This window comes from Odontesthes bonariensis, chromosome 19, assembly GCF_027942865.1.
Source record: "Odontesthes bonariensis isolate fOdoBon6 chromosome 19, fOdoBon6.hap1, whole genome shotgun sequence".
NCBI classification, from domain to species: Eukaryota; Metazoa; Chordata; class Actinopteri; order Atheriniformes; family Atherinopsidae; genus Odontesthes; species Odontesthes bonariensis.
In genome coordinates, this window is record NC_134524.1 from 3,616,659 (window position 1) to 3,638,569 (window position 21,911).

At 42.7% G+C, this 21,911-nt stretch overlaps 1 protein-coding gene across 1 annotated transcript in view; it reads right to left on the reverse strand.

Moving 5' to 3' along the window:
- ttc39b (tetratricopeptide repeat domain 39B) overlaps window positions 1-20,947 on the reverse strand; it is a 39,268-nt gene extending 18,321 nt beyond the window's left edge. The window contains exons 1-2 of the mRNA XM_075450557.1: window positions 20,620-20,947; window positions 857-891 (exon numbers count right to left, since the gene is read on the reverse strand). Of these exons, the coding sequence (XP_075306672.1) occupies window positions 857-891; window positions 20,620-20,658 (74 nt within the window). The 5' untranslated portion in view covers window positions 20,659-20,947. The remainder of the gene's footprint in view (window positions 1-856; window positions 892-20,619) is intronic.
- Between the last annotated feature and the right edge of the window lie 964 nt (window positions 20,948-21,911).

The following is a 21,911-nucleotide window of genomic DNA, read 5'->3' on the forward strand; positions in this document are numbered from 1 at the left end:
TCTGTGTGAGTGTGTGCACGTCTGTGTGTGTGTGTGCACGTCTGTGTGTGTGTGTGCACGTCTGTGTGTGTGTGCACGTCTGTGTGTGTGTGCACGTCTGTGTGAGTGTGTGCACGTCTGTGTGAGTGCACGTCTGTGTGTGTGCACGTCTGTGTGTGTGCACGTCTGTGTGTGTGTGTGCACGTCTGTGTGTGTGCACGTCTGTGTGTGTGCACGTCTGTGTGAGTGCACGTCTGTGTGTGTGTGTGCATGTCTGTGTGTGTGTGCACGTCTGTGTGAGTGCACGTCTGTGTGTGTGCACGTCTGTGTGAGTGCACATCTGTGTGTGTGCACGTCTGTGTGAGTGCACGTCTGTGTGTGTGCACGTCTGTGTGTGCACGTCTGTGTGTGTGAGTGCACGTCTGTGTGTGTGTGCACGTCTGTGTGTGTGCACGTCTGTGTGTGTGTGTACGTCTGTGTGTGTGTGTGCACGTCTGTGTGTGTGCACGTCTGTGTGTGTGTGTGCACGTCTGTGTGTGTGCACGTCTGTGTGTGTGTGTGCACGTCTGTGTGTGTGCACGTCTGTGTGTGTGTGTGCACGTCTCTGTGTGTGTGTGCACGTCTCTGTATGATCCGCTCTGCAGTGTGTTTTACCATCCCTGTGAGGGCCGCTCATAAACAGTCTAAACTTCACCTTAAAACTGAAAACACAGACTGTGCACACCTCAGCTTCTCTAACCGGCTTTAAGAGTCTGTGTTACATGCACATGCACATGCACAGCTGCAGACACAGACACACACACACACACACATGCACAGGAAGTGACTCAGACAGATAATAAACCAACAGGAAGTGAAGACGTTCTGTTTTACTCACGCAGGAATCCGGTCGAAGGCGTCTTCGAAGCAGTCCTGAAACGCACAGAAACGGCGTGATGAGGTCACAGGAAGCATCACCCGCCGCCACCAGCTCACAGTTCAACAGTCAGATCATCTTCTCATTACCCTAACCCTGAACTCAGATCCGAGCTCATCCCAAAACTTTAACTCTTATTCTCTGCTGCTTTTTCAAAATGCTGACGGATTTTCAAGGATTTTCAAGGATTTTCAGGACTGATTTCATTTTTGCTGAACTGTTTCGTAGATTTTAGCTAAATTTTAAAAATTGTTCTGCTCTTGAGTTTTTCTATTGGAGACTTTTTATTTAAAACTACATGAATCTAAACATCTTAAACTTTCAGGATGATTCTTCCGAGGTCAGCACGAGGATTCCAAACGTACTCCAGGATTCCTCCTCAGCTCGAAGCCTCATTTCAGCCGCCTTTTTAAAGATGCTCCGCAGTCATTCCTGATGGTTCTTCCGGACTTTAACCGGCTGATTTCTGGAGCAGCTTCAGGATTTATTCCAAAACATTTAAGACCGATGAGGCTCTTTACGTTTCACTGATTATTCCAGGATCAGACGTCACATTTAAAAGAAATTAGCATTTTTTTTTTCCAGATTTTCGGTTATCTTTAAACACTTATTTTCTCATATCTGCTCTGTATTCTGGACTTTTCCCAGGTTTTCCCAGGTTACCACGGTTACTGCACTTTTCATCACATGATATCGAGTCTTTTCTGTCTGGATCAGACGTTTTTGAGAGTCCTGCAGAGTTTTAGTTTTATTCTAAATTTCTCAGCTTCGGCAGAGATTTTTGTGCCTTTTCAAAGTGTTTCTGGATTTGAAATGTTATCCCCAGCTTTCTTGTCATGCTTATTATCAACCTTTTGCTTTTTTTTTTGCTGATTTATCATCTTTATTTGGAGCTTTTGGTCCTTTTTGAACCTTTTTTCTGGGTAAAACGCTGAAATCGATGTGTCCCAGGCAGCTTCTTTTGAGCCGGATTTAATGTTAAACCTTTGGATCAAACTAACACTGTAACGTGTGTAATGAACAACAACAACATCTATGCAGCACTCAAACTGGCTGAGTGAAGGCGTGTTTCACTGCGGCAGCTGCTGATTGGTGCTCTAAGATCCATTTCTTCTCCAACGTGAGAACTTTAAACCATCAGCATTGATTGAACCGGGTGGGAACGGTGTTCCACGTTAGAGGACGTTGTGCTGAATCATTTCCATTTTCTGGAGTCTTTCTCCGACCTTCAGCTCAACCTTCCTTCAAACAAAGCCCCCCTAAAGGAGTCGAGTCCCCTCAGCACGACTTTGTGCACAGATCCTCGCAGCTAAACTGTCCCAGCCTCAGTAACAGGCTAATAATAGCAGCCCGGCGGCTGCTTACATAACAGCATCCAGCTGCAGCCCCGCTGAGCTCCACAGAGCAACACCGAGCCTCAGCTCTGTGGCCAAAGAAGCCATCGATCTTCCATCTGAAAATGGGACATTGATCTGTGCAGCGCGTACAAAATGTTTCCATCTGCGGGGTCGTGTTCAGCTACAATAACACGGTGACTCCAGCTGTGGTTGTTTTTACCCAGAACTGAGTCTACCAGGCACAAAGGACCGTGAATCTGATAAATAACTTATGAAATAACATAAAACACCTATAAAAGCCACACAGCTGCAACAGAGAGACACAGATCATCTGTAAAGTGACATAAAATGGCGGAATGTTTCCAAAAAGAATAACTTCAGAAAGAAATAACAGCTACAAAACCACAATGTGATTGGAAATATGCAGGAAATCAGTTCAGATACAAGATTATTCCGAAAAATAGTAAAATCGCCATAAAGATCCATAAAACTGAAGCTAAAATACAGAAATATTTCCACAGGAAACACAAAATGACCACAGAGAGAGGGGAAAAAAAGGGAAAATTATGAAAGAAAGACAAAAGTGACCATAAAGCAACAGAGAATGACTCCAAAAGGAGAACAATCATAACAATTATACCCAAAACTGAAGCCAAATACAGAAATATATCCACAGGAAACACAAAATGACCACAGAAGGACACAAAACCAGAGAAAAATGCACAAAAAGGCCAGAAAATGTTCTCAAAGCAACACAAAGTTGCTTTAAAAAAGTATGTGACCACAACAAATACACGTTTAGATTCACCACAAAAGACAAAATGTATAAAAACTAAAAGAAAATAACTGCGAAACAAAAGAAAAATGCTTCGAAGCAGTAAAAACCACAACAAGAACCCACAAAACATAAAAATAATAAAACAAGCAGTTAAAATAAGTGTTTATGCCTCTGATTAAAGCCACAGGAAGTTCATGTTTTACAATCTAAAATAATCAGGAGGTTCACAGTCAGCAGAATATTCTCACGCTGGCTCATGATGACCGCGTGAACCCGAACAGACGCCGCCATCAGCCCACCTCCCCGTACAGCAGATGCTCTCCGTCACACTCTGTCAGTGTTTCTGTCTGTTCGCAGCGTTCCACAGATAAACACCAGCAGAGTTATTACAGACAAACACCGGCAGAGTTATTACAGATAAACACCGGCAGAGTTATTACAGACAAACACCGGCAGAGTTATTACAGACAAACACCGGCAGAGTTATTACAGATAAACACCGGCAGAGTTATTACAGACAAACACCGGCAGAGTTATTACAGATAAACACCGGCAGAGTTATTACAGATAAACACCGGCAGAGTTATTACAGACAAACACCGGCAGAGTTATTACAGACAAACGCCGGCAGAGTTATTACAGACAAACACCGGCAGAGTTATTACAGACAAACACCGGCAGAGTTATTACAGACAAACACCGGCAGAGTTATTACAGATAAACACCGGCAGAGTTATTACAGACAAACACCGGCAGAGTTATTACAGACAAACACCGGCAGAGTTATTACAGACAAACACCGGCAGAGTTATTACAGACAAACACCGGCAGAGTTATTACAGACAAACACCGGCAGAGTTATTACAGACAAACACCGGCAGAGTTATTACAGACAAACACCGGCAGAGTTATTACAGACAAACACCGGCAGAGTTATTACAGACAAACACCGGCAGAGTTATTACAGATAAACACCGGCAGAGTTATTACAGATAAACACCGGCAGAGTTATTACAGATAAACACCGGCAGAGTTATTACAGACAAACACCGGCAGAGTTATTACAGACAAACACCGGCAGAGTTATCACAGACAAACACCGGCAGAGTTATTACAGACCGATGCTGCTCAACCAGCCCTGCAGCACGTTCAGCCACAACACCAGAAACCACCCGGTCTGAGACCAGGCCGCCGCAAACCGTTTATGTGTCATCGTGTTTCTGGCAGGATTTTCATTTCCAGGGTTAAAATAATAATCAAATCAGGGCCTACAAACAATAAAGGGAAAGAAACTGAGAGCCGGTCCCTCATCAGCAGGTGAAACCGGGTGAAAAACTGGATTAAACTGGATTAAACTGGGTGAGACCGGGTGAAACTGAATTAAACTGGGTGAAACTGGATTAAACTGGATTAAACTGGGTGAAAAACTGGATTAAACTGGATTAAACTGGATTAAACTGGATTAAACTGGGTGAAACTGGGTGAAACTAGGTGAAACTGACTGAAACTGGATTAAACTGGGTGAGAAACTGGGTGAAACTGGATGAAAACTGGAACTGGATTAAACTGGATTAAACTGGATTAAACTGGATTAAACAGGGTGAAACTGGGTGAAAAACTGTAACTGGGTGACGTGGAAGAAAGCGACACCTGAGTATGATGTTACAGACGAGGAGAGTTAGAAGTCAGAGAACCTCTCCGGTGACATCAGCACCTTTCTAATCAATTAGTCAGACTTTCCACCGAGTCCCATTTCTAAACATACATTCACCCTCAAAGGGGGCTTGGAAACTCCCCCAAAAGCCTGTAAAACTCCCTCAATGAGTAGATTTACCTTTAGGAAGCAGTGAAACCTCCCCAGTCGCTGATAAAGGCTCTAAAGTTGATCCTTTGGATTATGGGATGCCTAAAAACCTTTGCACAGGCTTCCCAGCACCTAAAATCCTTGATTACTTTGAACCTTTCTTTAATTCAAAGACCCTCAGATGTCACACATTTCATGCCATGAGCAGGAAGATCTTAAAAGATCCTTAAAACATACTTAGATCTCTCTAAAGCTACTAAATGTTTCCCAGAAGACCTAAAGACTTGATAAACATACTCACAGATCTCAGACCACCACATTCACTAACATAACAATGCTAGCATAACAATGCTAGCATAATGATGCTAACATAACAATGCTAACATAATAATGCTAGCATAATGATGCTAACATAACAATGCTAACATAACAATGCTAGCATAATGATGCTAACATAACAATGCTAACATAATAATGCTAGCATAATGATGCTACATAACAATGCTAGCATAATAATGCTAACATAACAATGATAGTATAATAATACTAACATAACTTGTTAGCATAATGATGCTAACATAACAATGCTAGCATAATAATGCTAACATAACATTGCTAACATAACAATGATAGCATAATAATACTAACATAACTTGCTAGCATAATGATGCTAACATAACAATGCTAACAAACCAGCTCTCACAACAACAAGCCAATATAAAGACACGGTAATAAAGACTTTTTACAACCACTACATAGACCCAACCCTGTGAGGTCAAAGGTCATCTACAGCTTCTATTGTTTGAGTCATTTCTAAAGATTTATGAAATAAAACAGAGCTGGAAAGAGTCAGAATACTTATAACATCTATGTGAAGGCCAATAACCAGAGCTACAATCATTGGAATAAATATCTATGTAAAATATGAACTAAATCAAACTGCACTGAACCAAATGTAACTGGATACGTTCCAGATGGTCTCACTAAGAAAAGATTTCATAATCTCCAGTGCAAAGAACCCATTTCATAATCCGGCTTTAATCTCCAAACCGAACTACAACAGAATTAAAAGCCCCTTACAGACATGAAATAATTATGTAAAACTCTTAGCATCGCTTACACAACCTGCCACACCTTTAACCCATAAAGTGCTTTATTAGAGCCGTGTCAACCACTCTTTTAATCCCTCTTAAAGACCTCCGAGCAGGATCAAACAGCCCTTTAATGATACAACCTGAGAGCTGCTGAAGACCTAATTACACTCTCTGTGCTTCAAGGACAAATTAACCAAGAAAAAGAGGGAACCCCTTAATGCCCCCAGAGGAATCTGAAGAAACACAAGCTCCTACTTCCTCTCACACAGCCAGAATCACCTAAAGGACCAGAGGTGGGTGGTAACCAGTTACATTTACGTAAGTTTTTGAAAACATTATACTTCTAAGAGTCGTTTTAAATCTCTATACTTTTTACTTTTACTGTCCTCTTACTCCGCTACATTAGGCTACAATGAGCTGGTTACTTTTCTTCTTACCTCTTTGGTATTCTACGCCTCATTATTTTTATCCCCCCGCGTACGCCTCATTTTCTTTTCTTTCAAATGTCTTTTTATTATTGACAAAAACATAAATAAGACAATTATTGTACAGGAAGATTATTATTGTGTATTTTTTCTGAACAAAGTCCACCCATGACATAACCCATAACCTGCCTAAACATGGACAGACACGTACAACTACGAGTAAAAAAGACCACCAACCATATTTAGAAAATGTAAATATGTGCCACAAAGGTGAACAATAACAAGGAAACAAGACAGTAGAAAGAAGAAAAAAAAAAACAATTCAGAAGATGGGGGGGCGGGCTACTCAGATATCATTGTTGTGGGTTTCTTATAAAATACCAAAAAGGGGGACCATATTTTGTAAAAATGTATTCTCAGATCCCCGAATAGTGTATCTGATCTTCTCAATAACCATGCAGGATATTAGGGCTGTGTTCGAAACCGCATACTACTCCTACTACTCCTTCTAACCTCTTGAGTTAGTATGCCAGTTTGAGTAAGCAGAAGTTCCTGGATGCATACTAGATTCTCTGAAATGTTGGGTATGCATCATGAGGTTACTACTCATACTCAAACTACCCAAGATGCAACGTAACGTGACATCGCCGATCGTCATTTCCTGTCAAAACGGCAGTTTGACAGACGTTGTAGCTAGTTTCAAGCTAGCTACAACGAGGGTAGGTTCACTTCCTGTTTTCAAAACAAAAGCACCAATTGTATGGTAATGGCTTTCCCTATGATAAAAGGCAACGGGTATTTTATTTTGTGAAAATAACAGGAAGTGCGTTGCTCACTGCGGCTAGCTTTAGTAGCGCCGAATTCGTGGGAACAAAATGGTAAATAGCCGGTATTTTGTCAGGTTTTCAACACGTTGGGGATCTAAACGAATACTTTCTCGCCTGAAAATGTTTCAAATGTTGCTAAAGTTTACAGAGTTTAGAGCTTAAGCGAAATCAGCTTCAGGCCGGCTGATTTCGGCTCAGGCAGGAGCGCAATGCATTGTGGGTAAACGCTCTGCATACTGTCTGATCGATGAGTATGCAGTATGTAGTATGTAGTATGTAGTATGTAGTATGCAGTATGTAGTATGCAGTATGTAGTATGTAGTATGCAGTATGCAGTATGTAGTATGTAGTATGTAGTATGCAGTATGTAGTATGCAGTATGTAGTATGTAGTATGCAGTATGTAGTATGCAGTATGTAGTATGCAGTATGCAGTATGTAGTATGCAGTATGTAGTATGCAGTATGTAGTATGTAGTATGCAGTATGTAGTATGTAGTATGCAGTATGTAGTATGTAGTATGCAGTATGCAGTATGTAGTATGCAGTATTTAGTATGCAGTATGTAGTATGCAGTATGTAGTATGTAGTATGCAGTATGCAGTATGCAGTATGTAGTATGTAGTATGCAGTATGCAGTATGTAGTATGTAGTATGCAGTATGTAGTATGCAGTATGTAGTATGTAGTATGCAGTATGTAGTATGCAGTATGTAGTATGTAGTATGCAGTATGTAGTATGCAGTATGTAGTATGCAGTATGTAGTATGCAGTATGTAGTATGTAGTATGCAGTATGTAGTATGTAGTATGTAGTATGCAGTATGTAGTATGCAGTATGTAGTATGTAGTATGCAGTATGTAGTATGTAGTATGTAGTATGCAGTATGTAGTATGCAGTATGTAGTATGTAGTATGTAGTATGCAGTATGTAGTATGCAGTATGTAGTATGCAGTATGTAGTATGCAGTATGTAGTAGGCGGTTTCGAACACAGCCCATGTCTCTGAGCCAATGTGAACAGGAAGGAGGAGCTGGATCCTAATTAAGTGAAATGGCTCGTCGAGCTAATAAAGAGGCAAAGGCCAGAAAGTTCTGGATAGTTTTAGGCAGATTCAAATCTGGAGCAATGCCAAAAATACCGGTCAAGGGATTGGGCTCAATGTGGTGATGGAGGGTCTCTGATAACGTGTGGAAGACCGGTGTCCAAAAGCTACCTAAAGAGGGACATGTCTAGGGATGGGAATTGATAAGATTTTTTACGATTCCAATTCCATTTTCGATTCTGCTTAACGATTCGGTTCTTTGTCGGTTCCCTTATCGATTCTCATTTGGAGAAAAAGGACAACAAACCGGTCGATCAGCATCAACTTTGTTTAGTTTAGAAGTAACACGAGTCATGACCTCACAAACCCAACAACGGTGAGGTCCACATTGGTCTATCCTGGCCTGGGTAATTTAACTCTTCCTGCTCTGGTGAAAGGAGAAGCTGGAGGTAGAGGTGAACTGGGGGTAGTACCACCAGCCTCTGGCTCTGAGCCAGTCAGGCTCTGTCTCTCATGATTTCATCTAAATGTAATGCCTGAGAAGGCATTCATTTAGCCTTAACCGTTACTAACAGCAGCTTTTACAATCAGGCAAATGGTGCTAACATGATAGGCAGTGTTTGTTAGTTAGTTAGTTACCTGCAGTGTTAGCCGAGGACATGCTAACGTTGCTAACGTTGCTGGGTTCAGATTCACCGACGTTAATCATTCATTCATACTTATTGCATGTTGGTAGCATTTCCTCCCTTTGGTGAAATATTCACTTTGCAAGTTGCCCTGTTGTCGTCTTTTTTAGGGATGTGTAACCAAACTTTCGAGCGTTTGTACCGCTTGGGCGCCATGTTTGCTGTTGGCTGCTGGCTACGCTGGACTCGCCACGCAACGTTGCGTGGTCACTGGAATCGATAAGGGAATCGTTTGCAAAATCGCCAAACGATTCCAAGGAATTGAAACACTGGGAACCGGTTCTCAACAAGAACCGGTTTTTGATTCCCATCCCTAGACATGTCCAATACATGTGATAGAGTGGGGCTGGTGCGCGTTTACATTTATCACATGTAGGGTCGACATCAGGGTACATTCCTGCTAATTTAGTTTTAGATATGTGGATGCGATGCACTACTTTAAATTGCAAAAGTGCACGTCGAGAACACATAGAAGAGGAGTGTATCCCATCAAGTCCCGTGTGTCCTCTGTGAAGGTATACGTACGCCTCATTTTAATGTTTTATTCTGACAGAGAGAGAGACTTCCGCCAAAGGCTCTACCACCTGACTGTGTTCCACCAATCAGACGCAGCCGTGCAGTCTGGTCACGTGACCGTACTCAATCTCAGCGGCGGGACGGGTTAGCTTTAGCATTAGCAGTCGTAGCAAACAAACAAAGAAACAGATGAAAAATGTCAGAACCAACGGTGGGAAATGAAGACGCAGACGAGGCCTCATACTGAAAGCATGTTTACCTTACAAAGAGTGAGAAACAGCAGCTACATTATGTGTCTTCTGTGGCAACCAAAACAAACGCACATTTCAGCAGAAACTCAACATCTATCTTGAGGAAACATGTAGCGCTAAGTTTCCTCAACTCCCCCATGGATAGGTGAATGTTTGTTTTTTAGGTTACATTTGGCAGCTCGTTCATGCTCGCACTATTTTCTTAGCGGTGGCGGAGTAATATCAACGAACATCCAGTACAAAATGTCAAATAAAACACGACAGAAGCAACTTTTCGCCACGAAATTTGATATGGATTACCAGTGCACACCAGTAACCACTCCGGTGAGTTGATGATTTTGAAAACGGACGTTTATGGTGCTTTTACGGACCTTTTTGGACATGCGCATGACTTGCCGTTCTGAAGCAGGTTGAGAAGAATCAAAATTAGGCAAATACCGGAGACAGCAGTAAACATCAAAAAAGCGGTGAGGGGGGTTCTAGAACATTGCAGACGACTCAGAAAAGAGGCTTAATGTTGAAAATACCGCAGTTCCCCTTTAATGCCCTTTTCTGGTTATTTAATGCCTTCTGTGGTTATTTAATGTCCTTTTCTGGTTATTTAATGACTTTTTCTGGTTATTTAATGTCTTTTTCTGGTTGTTCAGCATTTCTTTATGTCCATTTGATGGTACTTTGGTTAACTTTGCAGCTCCTGGAATAATTTTCCAACCAGAAACATGAACAGCCACTTCAAACCTCCCTGAGGCCCAACATGCTCCGACCCCTTAAAGCCGCAGACATCTGTCCTGAGGGCCCGACCTTTAACCTGCAGAGGAAGCACGAAGTCCATCACCTGAAGTTTTCTGTGCTGTAGCTAGAAAATTGTAACAGGAGACATTTTTAGTTAAACTCCCGTTTAAAACCTAGCTGCACATGCAGTACGCCGGCCTTTAAATGCAACAGAATCTAAAGGTACAATCCTTTTATGCCGTTTGTCTGTTCCTGTTGACATACTTTTAACTTAGAAAACTCTCATTTCTGCACCAAAAAAAATCCATAAAAACTTTAAAAATGAAGCTATTTCTCTACATGGAAGCAGGTCTGAAACTAGAGGTTTATAAAGTGAACCCTGACTGCACACATTGTCAAATATCTCCACGTGTGAGTGATAATTCGGTGGCAATTAAACTGGATTTAGAGAGAAACTCGATTGTGAAATACTGCACACAAGGAGCCCATTTTAATCCATTCAGCTGATGGAGATATTCTTGGTTTGCGGTATTAATTCCTGCTGTTGTTGACATTCCGGTCGTGCCTTTGGGTGGTGGAATTAGCTTCGGTTCCCGAGTCAACAAAGGGTCAAAGGTCACAGCAAAAACATCTGACTGACTGACAGGATGTTGTGTTTATTGGGTTACTCATCAGCAGAAGGAAGCTTCCTCTGAGTATTTTAGAAACAAAGCTCGTCTCACATTCCTCTGAATAAAAACAAAGTCAGCTGAATTTATCTGAAATTAGTTGGACTGAAAGGGGCGGACAGAGGAGCATCTGTGAGCTCGGGTGGGAAGATGACTGGCTGAGACTCCAGCCACACAAATCCACCTGAGCGTCTTTGTAGCTCCAGAAGAATTCCCTAAATCCACCCGAGTGACCAAATATCTGATAAAGCCTCTTAAAAACACCTTCAAAGATGGCTAAATCCTATAAAACATCCGTTAGCGTATCCTGCGTTGGTTTGTGCACCGCCTCAGAAACTGAATTCACGTGTTCATAAGCTGCAATATGCAGGTGACCAGTAGGGGCAGTGTAGGGCCGAATCTGACCAGGGCTGTGTTCGAAACCGCATACTACATACTGCATACTACATACTGCATACTGCATACTACATACTGCATACTTCCATACTACATACTACATACTGCATACTGCATACTACATACTGCATACTACATACTGCATACTACATACTACATACTGCATACTGCATACTGCATACTACATACTGCATACCGCATACTGCATACTACATACTACATACTGCATACCGCATACTGCATACTACATACTGCATACCGCATACTACATACTGCATACTACATACTGCATACCGCATACTACATACTGCATACTACATACTGCATACCGCATACTACATACTGCATACTACATACTACATACCGCATACTACATACTGCATACTACATACTACATACTGCATACTGCATACTGCATACCGCATACTACATACTGCATACTACATACTACATACCGCATACCACATACCGCATACTACATACTGCATACTACATACTACATACCGCATACTACATACTGCATACTACATACTACATACCGCATACTACATACTGCATACCGCATACTACATACTGCATACTACATACTACATACCGCATACCACATACCGCATACTACATACTGCATACTACATACTACATACCGCATACTACATACTGCATACTACATACTACATACTGCATACTACATACTGCATACCGCATACTACATACTGCATACTACATACTACATACCGCATACCGCATACCGCATACTACATACTGCATACTACATACTGCATACTACATACTACATACTGCATACTACATACTGCATACTGGATACTGCATACTACATACTGCATACTGCATACTACATACTGCATACTGCATACTGCATACTTCCATACTGCATACTGCATTCTGCATACTACATACTGCATACTGCATACTGCATACTACATTTTGCATACTACATACTGCATACTTCCATACTGCATACTGCATACTGCATACTACATACTACATACTGCATACTACATACTGCATACTGGATACTGCATACTGCATACTGCATACTACATACTGCATACTGCATACTACATACTACATACTGCATACTACATACTACCATACTACATACTGCATACTGCATACTGCATACTGCATACTACATACTGCATACTTCCATACTGCATACTGCATACTACATACTACATACTGCATACTTCCATACTACATACTGCATACTGCATACTGCCATACTACATACTGCATACTGCATACTACATACTGCATACTACATACTACATACTGCATACTGCCATACTACATACTGCATACTACATACTGCATACTACATACTACATACCGCATACACATTACTGCATACTGCATACTACATACCGCATACTACATACCGCATACTACATACTGCATACTGCATACTGCATACTACATACTGCATACTGCATACTACATACTGCATACTGGATACTGCATACTGCATACTGCATAGTGCATACTACATACTACCATACTACATACTGCATACTACATACTGCATACTGGATACTGCATACTGCATACTACATACTACATACTGCATACTGCCATACTACATACTGCATACTGCATACTACATACTGCATACTACATACTACATACCGCATACACATTACTGCATACTGCATACTACATACTGCATACTACATACTGCATACTACATACTGCATACTGCATACTACATACTGCATACTGCATACTACATACTGCATACTGGATACTGCATACTGCATACTGCATACTACCATACTACATACTACATACTGCATACTGCCATACTACATACTGCATACTACATACTACATACCGCATACTGCATACTACATTCTGCATACTTCCATACTGCATACTACATACTACATACTTCCATACTACATACTGCATACTACATAGTACATACTGCATACTGCATACTACATACTGCATACTGCATACTGCATACTGCATACTACATACTCATCGATCAGACAGTACGCAGAGCGTTTACCCACAATGCATTTATGTTATTTAATGTCCTTTTCTGGTTATTTAATGCCTTTTTGTGGTTATTCAATGCCTTTTTGTGGTTGTTTAATGTCTTTTCTCGTTATTTAATGTCTTTTCTGGTTATTTAATGTCTTTTTGTGGTTATTCAATGCCTTTTTGTGGTTATTGAATGCCTTTTCTGGTTATTTAATGCCTTTTTCTGGTTATTTAATGCCTTTTTCTGGTTATTTAATGTCTTTTCTTGTTATTTAATGCCTTTTTCTGGTTATTTAATGCCTTTTTCTGGTTATTTAATGTCTTTTTCTGGTTGTTCAGCATTTCTTTATGTCCATTTGATGGTACTTTGGTTAACTTTGCAGCTCCTGGAATAATTTTCCAACCAGAAACACGAACAGCCACTTCAAACCTCCCTGAGGCCCAACATGCTCCGACCCCTTAAAGCCGCAGACATCTGTCCTGAGGGCCCGAACTGTAATCCTGCCATTCAGGGAAGCAAAAGATGGTTCAGGGCAGGTAGTGGCAGCTGATTAAGAGTTCATGTGACAGCACTGTGGAGACCTGTGTCCCTAATCCATCATACGGATGCATGGAAGCCGACAGCCCGACCTTTCAGCAGAACCTTACAGAACCTTAAACCCCCTGTAACACATCTCCTCCCCTCTGAAACAGGCGGATCGGGAGCAGCATAAAGGTTAAATATTAATCCTGCCGGCTCACTTTGCATCATGTTCCGAGCCATAAACCCATTTTTCCTTCCTTTGCTCAGACGTCACCGCGGGTCGCTTTGAATATGAGCCAGAAGGCCACCGTCCTGCTCTGTGGCTGAAACCAGATCCGGCGTTTACATAAGCCCGGACACACAAGCAGACACGGGAACCGGCGGCTGATTACCCTCTGCAGGTGGATACACTCAGCTGGCTGCTCACCTGAGCTGCAGAGTTAGCATCAGGTTAGCATCAGGTTAGCAACAGGTTAGCATCAGGTCAGCAACAGGTTAGCAACAGGTCAGCAACAGGTCAGCATCAGAGAGGAAATGTGTGAAGTCAGGACAGAATCCCCTCAAATCCCGCTTATTTAATGCCTTTTTCTGGTTATTTAATGCCTTTTTGTGGTTATTTAGTCTTTTTCTGGTTATTTAATGCCTTTTTCTGGTTATTTAATGATTTTTTTCTGGTTATTTAATGATTTTTTTCTGATTATTTAATGTCTTTTTCTGGTTATTTAGTCTTTTTCTGGTTATTTAATGATTTTTTCTGGTTATTTAATGTTTTTTGTGGTTATTGAGTCTTTTTCTGGTTATTTAATGATTTTTTTCTGGTTATTTAATGTCTTTTTCTGTTTATTTAATGATTTTTTCTGGTTATTTAATGTTTTTTCTGGTTATTTAATGTCTTTTTCTGGTTATTTAATCTTTTTGTGGTTATTTAATGTTTTTTTGTGGTTATTTAATGTTTTTTTGTGGTTGTTCGTGGAGCTTTCTGTTAGATTTGTGTTTTACTTTGCGTCTCTGCCCTCGTTTTGAGGCTTTGTTTGGTTGCTGGCAGCACTGAGAGGCAGTTTTCTGTCTCTTTGAGTCTCTTTGTTCAGCAGCTGAACATCTACTGCATCTGCTAACCTGCCGGGTGGCTTTTCTGTTGTCTGACTGGGTGTGTGTGTAACTAACTAATAATAATGATAATACATCATTACCCATCTTTAAACAGGACTGAACTGTGGTGGAGTAAAACCTGACATATTCCAGTTAAACTTGTGTTTGGGCTCAGTTGAACAGAGTTTCTCATTCATGAGAACGTAGAGAGTAAAAGATGAAATGACTCCAGACGGATGCTTCACCCCCTCAGAACGAGAGCTCAGTATCACAGCACACCTACATGAAAACCACACAAACACCATGTAAGACACTGAGAACATGACTAAACTCTTTTCAGGGAACAATGGAGTGTGGCTGGAGTTGCTACGGAAACACAAAGACGGGACGATGATATGCAGCATGAGGAAAATCTGTAACTGATGATAAACTGTGCAGCAACTCAGTGATGTTCATCATGAATGCATGTAAGAATGACTGAGATTCATTAAAGAAGAGGGAAGGAGAATGAGGAATATGGAGAATGAGTACGAGGTTGTTACCCATCTGTGGCAGTTACACCTCATCCTGACTGAAAGCGAGCGAAACTGACGCGATACGCGAGGGTGTCCTGATATGCAGCGTGATGTACTCACCAAAGTAATCATTTAAAACACCGAGTTCTCTGGCGATTACCGCCCATGCGGCCTCCCTTCGGTTCAGATCTCTGTGGTTCGGGTGTTTGGGGTCATAAACCATCGGGTGCTGATCAGCTTCTCCTCGTCCATTATTCCCTGAGTGATGCTAACCTGATGCTAACCTGTTGCTGACCTGTTGCTAACCTGTTGCTAACCTGTTGCTGACCTGTTGCTAACCTGTTGCTGACCTGTTGCTGACCTGTTGCTAACCTGTTGCTAACCTGTTGCTGACCTGATGCTAACCTGTTGCTAACCTGTTGCTAACCTGTTGCTAACCTGTAGCTGACCTGTTGCTAACCTGTTGCTGACCTGATGCTAACCTGTTGTTAACCTGTTGCTAACCTGATGCTAACCTGATGCTAACCTGTTGCTGACCTGTTGCTGACCTGTAGCTGACCTGTTGCTAACCTGTTGCTGACCTGTTGCTGACCTGATGCTAACCTGTTGTTAACCTGTTGCTAACCTGATGCTAACCTGATGCTAACCTGATGCTAACCTGTTGCTGACCTGTTGCTGACCTGTAGCTGACCTGTTGCTAACCTGTTGCTGACCTGTTGCTGACCTGATGCTAACCTGTTGCTAACCTGATGCTAACCTGTTGCTAACCTGTTGCCAACCTGTTGCCAACCTGTTGCTGACCTGTAGCTGACCTGTTGCTGACCTGTTGCTAACCTGTTGCTGACCTGATGCTAACCTGTTGTTAACCTGTTGCTAACCTGATGCTAACCTGATGCTAACCTGTTGCTAACCTGTTGCTGACCTGTAGCTGACCTGTAGCTGACCTGTTGCTAACCTGTTGCTGACCTGTTGCTGACCTGATGCTAACCTGTTGCTAACCTGATGCTAACCTGTTGCTAACCTGTTGCCAACCTGTTGCCAACCTGTTGCTAACCTGTTGCTAACCTGTAGCTGACCTGTTGCTAACCTGTTGCTGACCTGTTGCTGACCTGTTGCTGACCTGTTGCTAACCTGTTGCTGACCTGTTGCTGACCTGTTGCTAACCTGATGCTAACCTGTTGCTAACCTGTTGCTAACCTGTTGCTAGCCTGTTGCTAGCCTGTTGCTAACCTGTTGCTGACCTGTTGCTGACCTGTTGCTGACCTGTTGCTGACCTGTTGCTAACCTGTTGCTAACCTGTTGCTGACCTGTTGCTGACCTGTTGCTAACCTGTTGCTGACCTGTTGCTGACCTGTTGCTGACCTGTTGCTGACCTGTTGCTAACCTGTTGCTGACCTGTTGCTGACCTGTTGCTTACCTGTTGCTAACCTGTTGCTGACCTGTTGCTGACCTGTTGCTAACCTGTTGCTGACCTGTTGCTGACCTGATGCTAACCTGATGCTAACCTGTTGCTGACCTGTTGCTGACCTGATGCTAACCTGTTGCTAACCTGTTGCTGACCTGTTGCCAACCTGATGCTAACCTGTTGCTAACCTGATGCTAACCTGTTGCTAACCTGTTGCCAACCTGTTGCTAACCTGTTGCTAACCTGTAGCTGACCTGTTGCTAACCTGTTGCTGACCTGTTGCTGACCTGTTGCTAACCTGTTGCTGACCTGTTGCTAACATGTTGCTAACCTGTTGCTGACCTGTTGCTAACCTGTTGCTAACCTGTTGCTGACCTGTTGCTAACCTGTTGCTGACCTGTTGCTAACCTGTTGCTGACCTGTTGCTAACCTGTTGCTAACCTGTTGCTAACCTGTTGCTGACCTGTTGCTGACCTGTTGCTAACCTGTTGCTGACCTGTTGCTAACCTGTTGCTAACCTGTTGCTGACCTGTTGCTAACCTGTTGCTGACCTGTTGCTGACCTGTTGCTAACCTGTTGCTGACCTGTTGCTAACATGTTGCTAACCTGTTGCTGACCTGTTGCTAACCTGTTGCTAACCTGTTGCTGACCTGTTGCTAACCTGTTGCTGACCTGTTGCTAACCTGTTGCTAACCTGTTGCTGACCTGTTGCTAACCTGTTGCTGACCTGTTGCTGACCTGTTGCTGACCTGCTGCTAACCTGTTGCTAACCTGTTGCTAACCTGTTGCTGACCTGTTGCTAACCTGTTGCTGACCTGTTGCTGACCTGTTGCTAACCTGTTGCTGACCTGTTGCTAACCTGTTGCTAACCTGTTGCTAACCTGTTGCTGACCTGTTGCTGACCTGTTGCTAACCTGTTGCTGACCTGTTGCTAACCTGTTGCTAACCTGTTGCTGACCTGTTGCTAACCTGTTGCTGACCTGTTGCTAACCTGTTGCTAACCTGTTGCTGACCTGTTGCTAACCTGTTGCTGACCTGTTGCTGACCTGATGCTAACCTGTTGCTGACCTGCTGCTAACCTGTTGCTAACCTGTTGCTAACCTGTTGCTAACCTGTTGCTGACCTGTTGCTGACCTGTTGCTAACCTGTTGCTGACCTGTTGCTGACCTGTTGCTGACCTGCTGCTAACCTGTTGCTAACCTGTTGCTGACCTGTTGCTGACCTGTTGCTAACCTGTTGCTGACCTCTGCCATGCTACTACAGTAGCCCCAAGGGGACAAACCAAACACTGGATCTATAGACGGGTCATTGTCATGTGTTGTCATCCATTAAGATGACTTTTGCCTCGTCGAGAGAATGTCCTTTAGCCCCAACTATGATCGTTTTTAGCCCTAATGAAGTAATGTTTTTGGCTAAACCAAACCAGGAAGTCTTTTAATAAAGCTCTGTTAATGGCTGAATGTTACTTAGAGAGGAGAAAACAGTTGTTTCTGGGGGTCAAACTTCTGCCCCATGGTTGAAAGTGTTGTGTGTAATCATGCCATCCACCCCTTCCTTCCACCTTAAGAAGGCTGGTAAAAAGTCTTCTCGGTTTCAATAAGTCCTTCATCTGAAATCGTCTCATATAGGTCGTTCGTTCACACCCCTTCATACAAATGTTCCGTCAATAAGACGAAAGCACTACACCAAAACATTTCTGTCACTTCCTGGTTAGGTTTAGGCAATAAGACGACTTGGTTAGGCTTAAAAAAAAGGATCAAGGCTAAAATACATTCTTTTTACAATGCGATCCTCATGGACGCCATTTTGCACACACACATAAGAGGAAACTTTGTCACTTTCTGGTTAGGTTTAGAAAATAACATCACTTGGTTAGGGCCAGGAAACTCTGCAGGGTGACGTCACCGGACACTTTATTTCCAACATGATCTGATCTCAGTGCTCTTAGGCTACATTTACACTGTCAGTTAAATGTTACCCAATTCTGATTTTTCTCTCTCATGTGACACAGATCGGGTATGTTTTTTTGACCATGTAAATAGGACGAGGACGCATGCATTCGGATATTTTGAGATCGGATACAGGCCTCCTTCATATGTGGAAATGTATCAGATACGAATCGGATATGTGACAATGCGACCGCCGTGTAAACAGGCAGATCGGATATTCTTACACATTGCGTTCCGCACGTCATTAAATATGCGAGGATCTGGGATCAGTCTCGCACCCAGACACTCCTCTGAACAGCGGAGGAGGCAATGATGGCCCTTTTCCTCCTTCTCTGCCTTAAAATCCTGCCAATGTTGGGCGAACTTCTCATGTACCGTAACACCAGCATCACACCTGTGTCAACGTCGTCCATTTGGCTCAGCAGCAGAGTTTGGTAAACACTTAAGCGCGATGTTTCAGGTGATAGGCAAGGGTAATCGCGTTAATCAGATATGAGTCACATTATTAAAGCTATAATGTGTAATATTTCACGGACAATGAATGTCTCCATGTCGCTCCGCCATTTTAAAACTACGGGATTTGTTTACACATTGTAAACGGAAAATGCGAAGCTGATGACATGTCCTTCTACAAATCCCGTAGTTTAAAAATGGCGGAGAAACATGGCGACATCCATTGGGGTGTAACACTCTTATGTACATTCGTATGCTGAATATAAAGAATATAAGAATATAAGAACACTGCACTTTTGTGATGGAGGTAATTAATAACGATTGAGGTAATACTTGTGAATGATAAGACTCAAATTTGTTAATAGATAACGTGAAATATTACACATTATGGCTTTAAAGTACGTGTAACCACACGTTAAAAACAAAATCGGATTTAGGCAAAAAATCAGATCTGGGCATCAGGACTTGCAGTGTAAATGAAGCCTTAAAAAGGATGCCGCTTTTTGCACCTTATCTAAACTTTTTGGCGTCCCATTTCACATTGTTTACATGTAAACACGGTTCGGTTTGGGGTAAAAGTTGCTCATTTGTACTCCTCTGAAGTAGCTTTGGTTAAAAAATGAGGGTCCTGAAGCTGCAGAAACCCGATAAATCTCATGGGGGCATTTTTTATTTATTTTTTTATTTTTTTTATTAAATCGGTCACATACAGTTGCTCTCGTGACCACTAGAAGTCGCCACGTCACCATGAGACATATTTATAAACTAATGAGCTGTTTAGATTGGAGGATTTGTTGGTTTTGAGATGGTGAGGTCATTTATGATGGTGTTATTCAAATAAAACCCATTTGGGTGACCATGAACAGGTAGGAAAAGTGAATGAATGAATGAATGAAACGTCAGCCGGCCTGCTGTTATGAAAGGCAGAACATCATGTGAGACCCATCAGAAAATGACTCTGGCTCAGAGTGGCTGTTTTCCAGATGTGTAATAAGAAATTATCCGATTATTAGATTTTTTTTTTTCTCCATTTGATGGAAGCACGTTCCCCAGAAAAATGGAAATAAACTACAGCTGGAAAATGATATGAGCTCATTATGACCCCAGAACAGAATGTAACATATAGACAGTAAGAGGAGGTGAAGTGTGGGAGTGATGATAGAGGAGGAAAAGAGCAGTAACAGGAGCCTTCAGGAGGCTCAGTGAAACCTGAGAGCGGCGGTCCCACCTCCTCCTCGGCGGCCGCTCCGTTGTCTACGTGGGCCATGTCGGTGCCGTGCGCCCGTCCTCCCTCAGGTCCGCAGGTCGGCCGGGCTCCGGGGCTGCTCTGCCGCCTTCAGAGGAGCTTTCAGCGGAGCTTTCAGCGGAGCTTTCAGGGGAGCTTTCAGCGGAGCTCCGGTCCCATTCCTGTCAGTCCCGCCCGCGTCCTGCTGCAGACCAGCGTACCCTGTTCCGGCTGTGCGGGCCGCCCTGACGCGTCCGCTCGGTCCGGTTCGTCCTTGTGTCGGACACAGAGCTCTGGCTCTGCTCGCTTCCTTGAAGTGAAAAACTCGTCAACACACACCGAGCACACACACCGCCCACATCCCCCTGTCTCCGCCCACCGAGCCGACAGAGGCGGCCTTTACGCAGCCACCCTGCACCCTCATCCCTCAGCTTTACCCTCTTTTACAGCCGCGTTTTTATTCTATATTTTAGGGAAAATCCGTGAGAATAAAAATGTTATATTGCTGCATCCGAAAAATAAAGTTAGATTTAAAAAAAATAATAATAATTTGATTGAAAAGGAATAAAAACCCAGGCTGAAAACCCATCCCATCCCGTCCCAGCTTCTTATGCATTTGTTTGTTTCCTAAATTGTTAAAAAATTAATACATTTGCATCACAAAATGGTTCAACAGGAAAAAGTCAGACCTCACAATCGCTTGGCGCTATTTTCTCTCCCTTCGTATCACTGCCTGCTGTGCAGACCGAGCAGCAAACACCGTAACAGGCGCGGCTGTCGGCAGCAGGCAGTGATACGAAGGGAGAGAAAATAGGGCCAAGCGATTGTGAGGTCTGACTTTTTCCTGGAGAACGATTTTGTGATGCAAATGTATTACTCTGTTGAACGCATATTGTTTTGAGAAGCAAAACGCTTTATTTTTTAAACCCCAGCCAACTAGCCGGACTACCTTCATCAACACCAAAACGAGGCTGGAGCTCTGCTCACAGGACGCAGCAGGGGGTAAGAAGATGTTCATAAATGATGTTGCTGATATGGGATGTCACACAGCTTCATGTCAAAAGAGGCGAACTATCCCTTTAAAGAGGCGAACTATCCCTTTAAGGATGTTTTTTGTCCGTTTGCTGACCTGGTGAAGATTAAAAGACGTGACTCAGCTGCGCTCTGAGCTCATGGAACCCAGAATTCACTGAAATATATGTTGTTTTCCCCTTTTTGTGCTCAGTTTAGCTGCACTGCAGGATGCTACGGCGGTTAGCATCGTTTTACAGGTTCTCCTCAGGCCCAAAAACAGG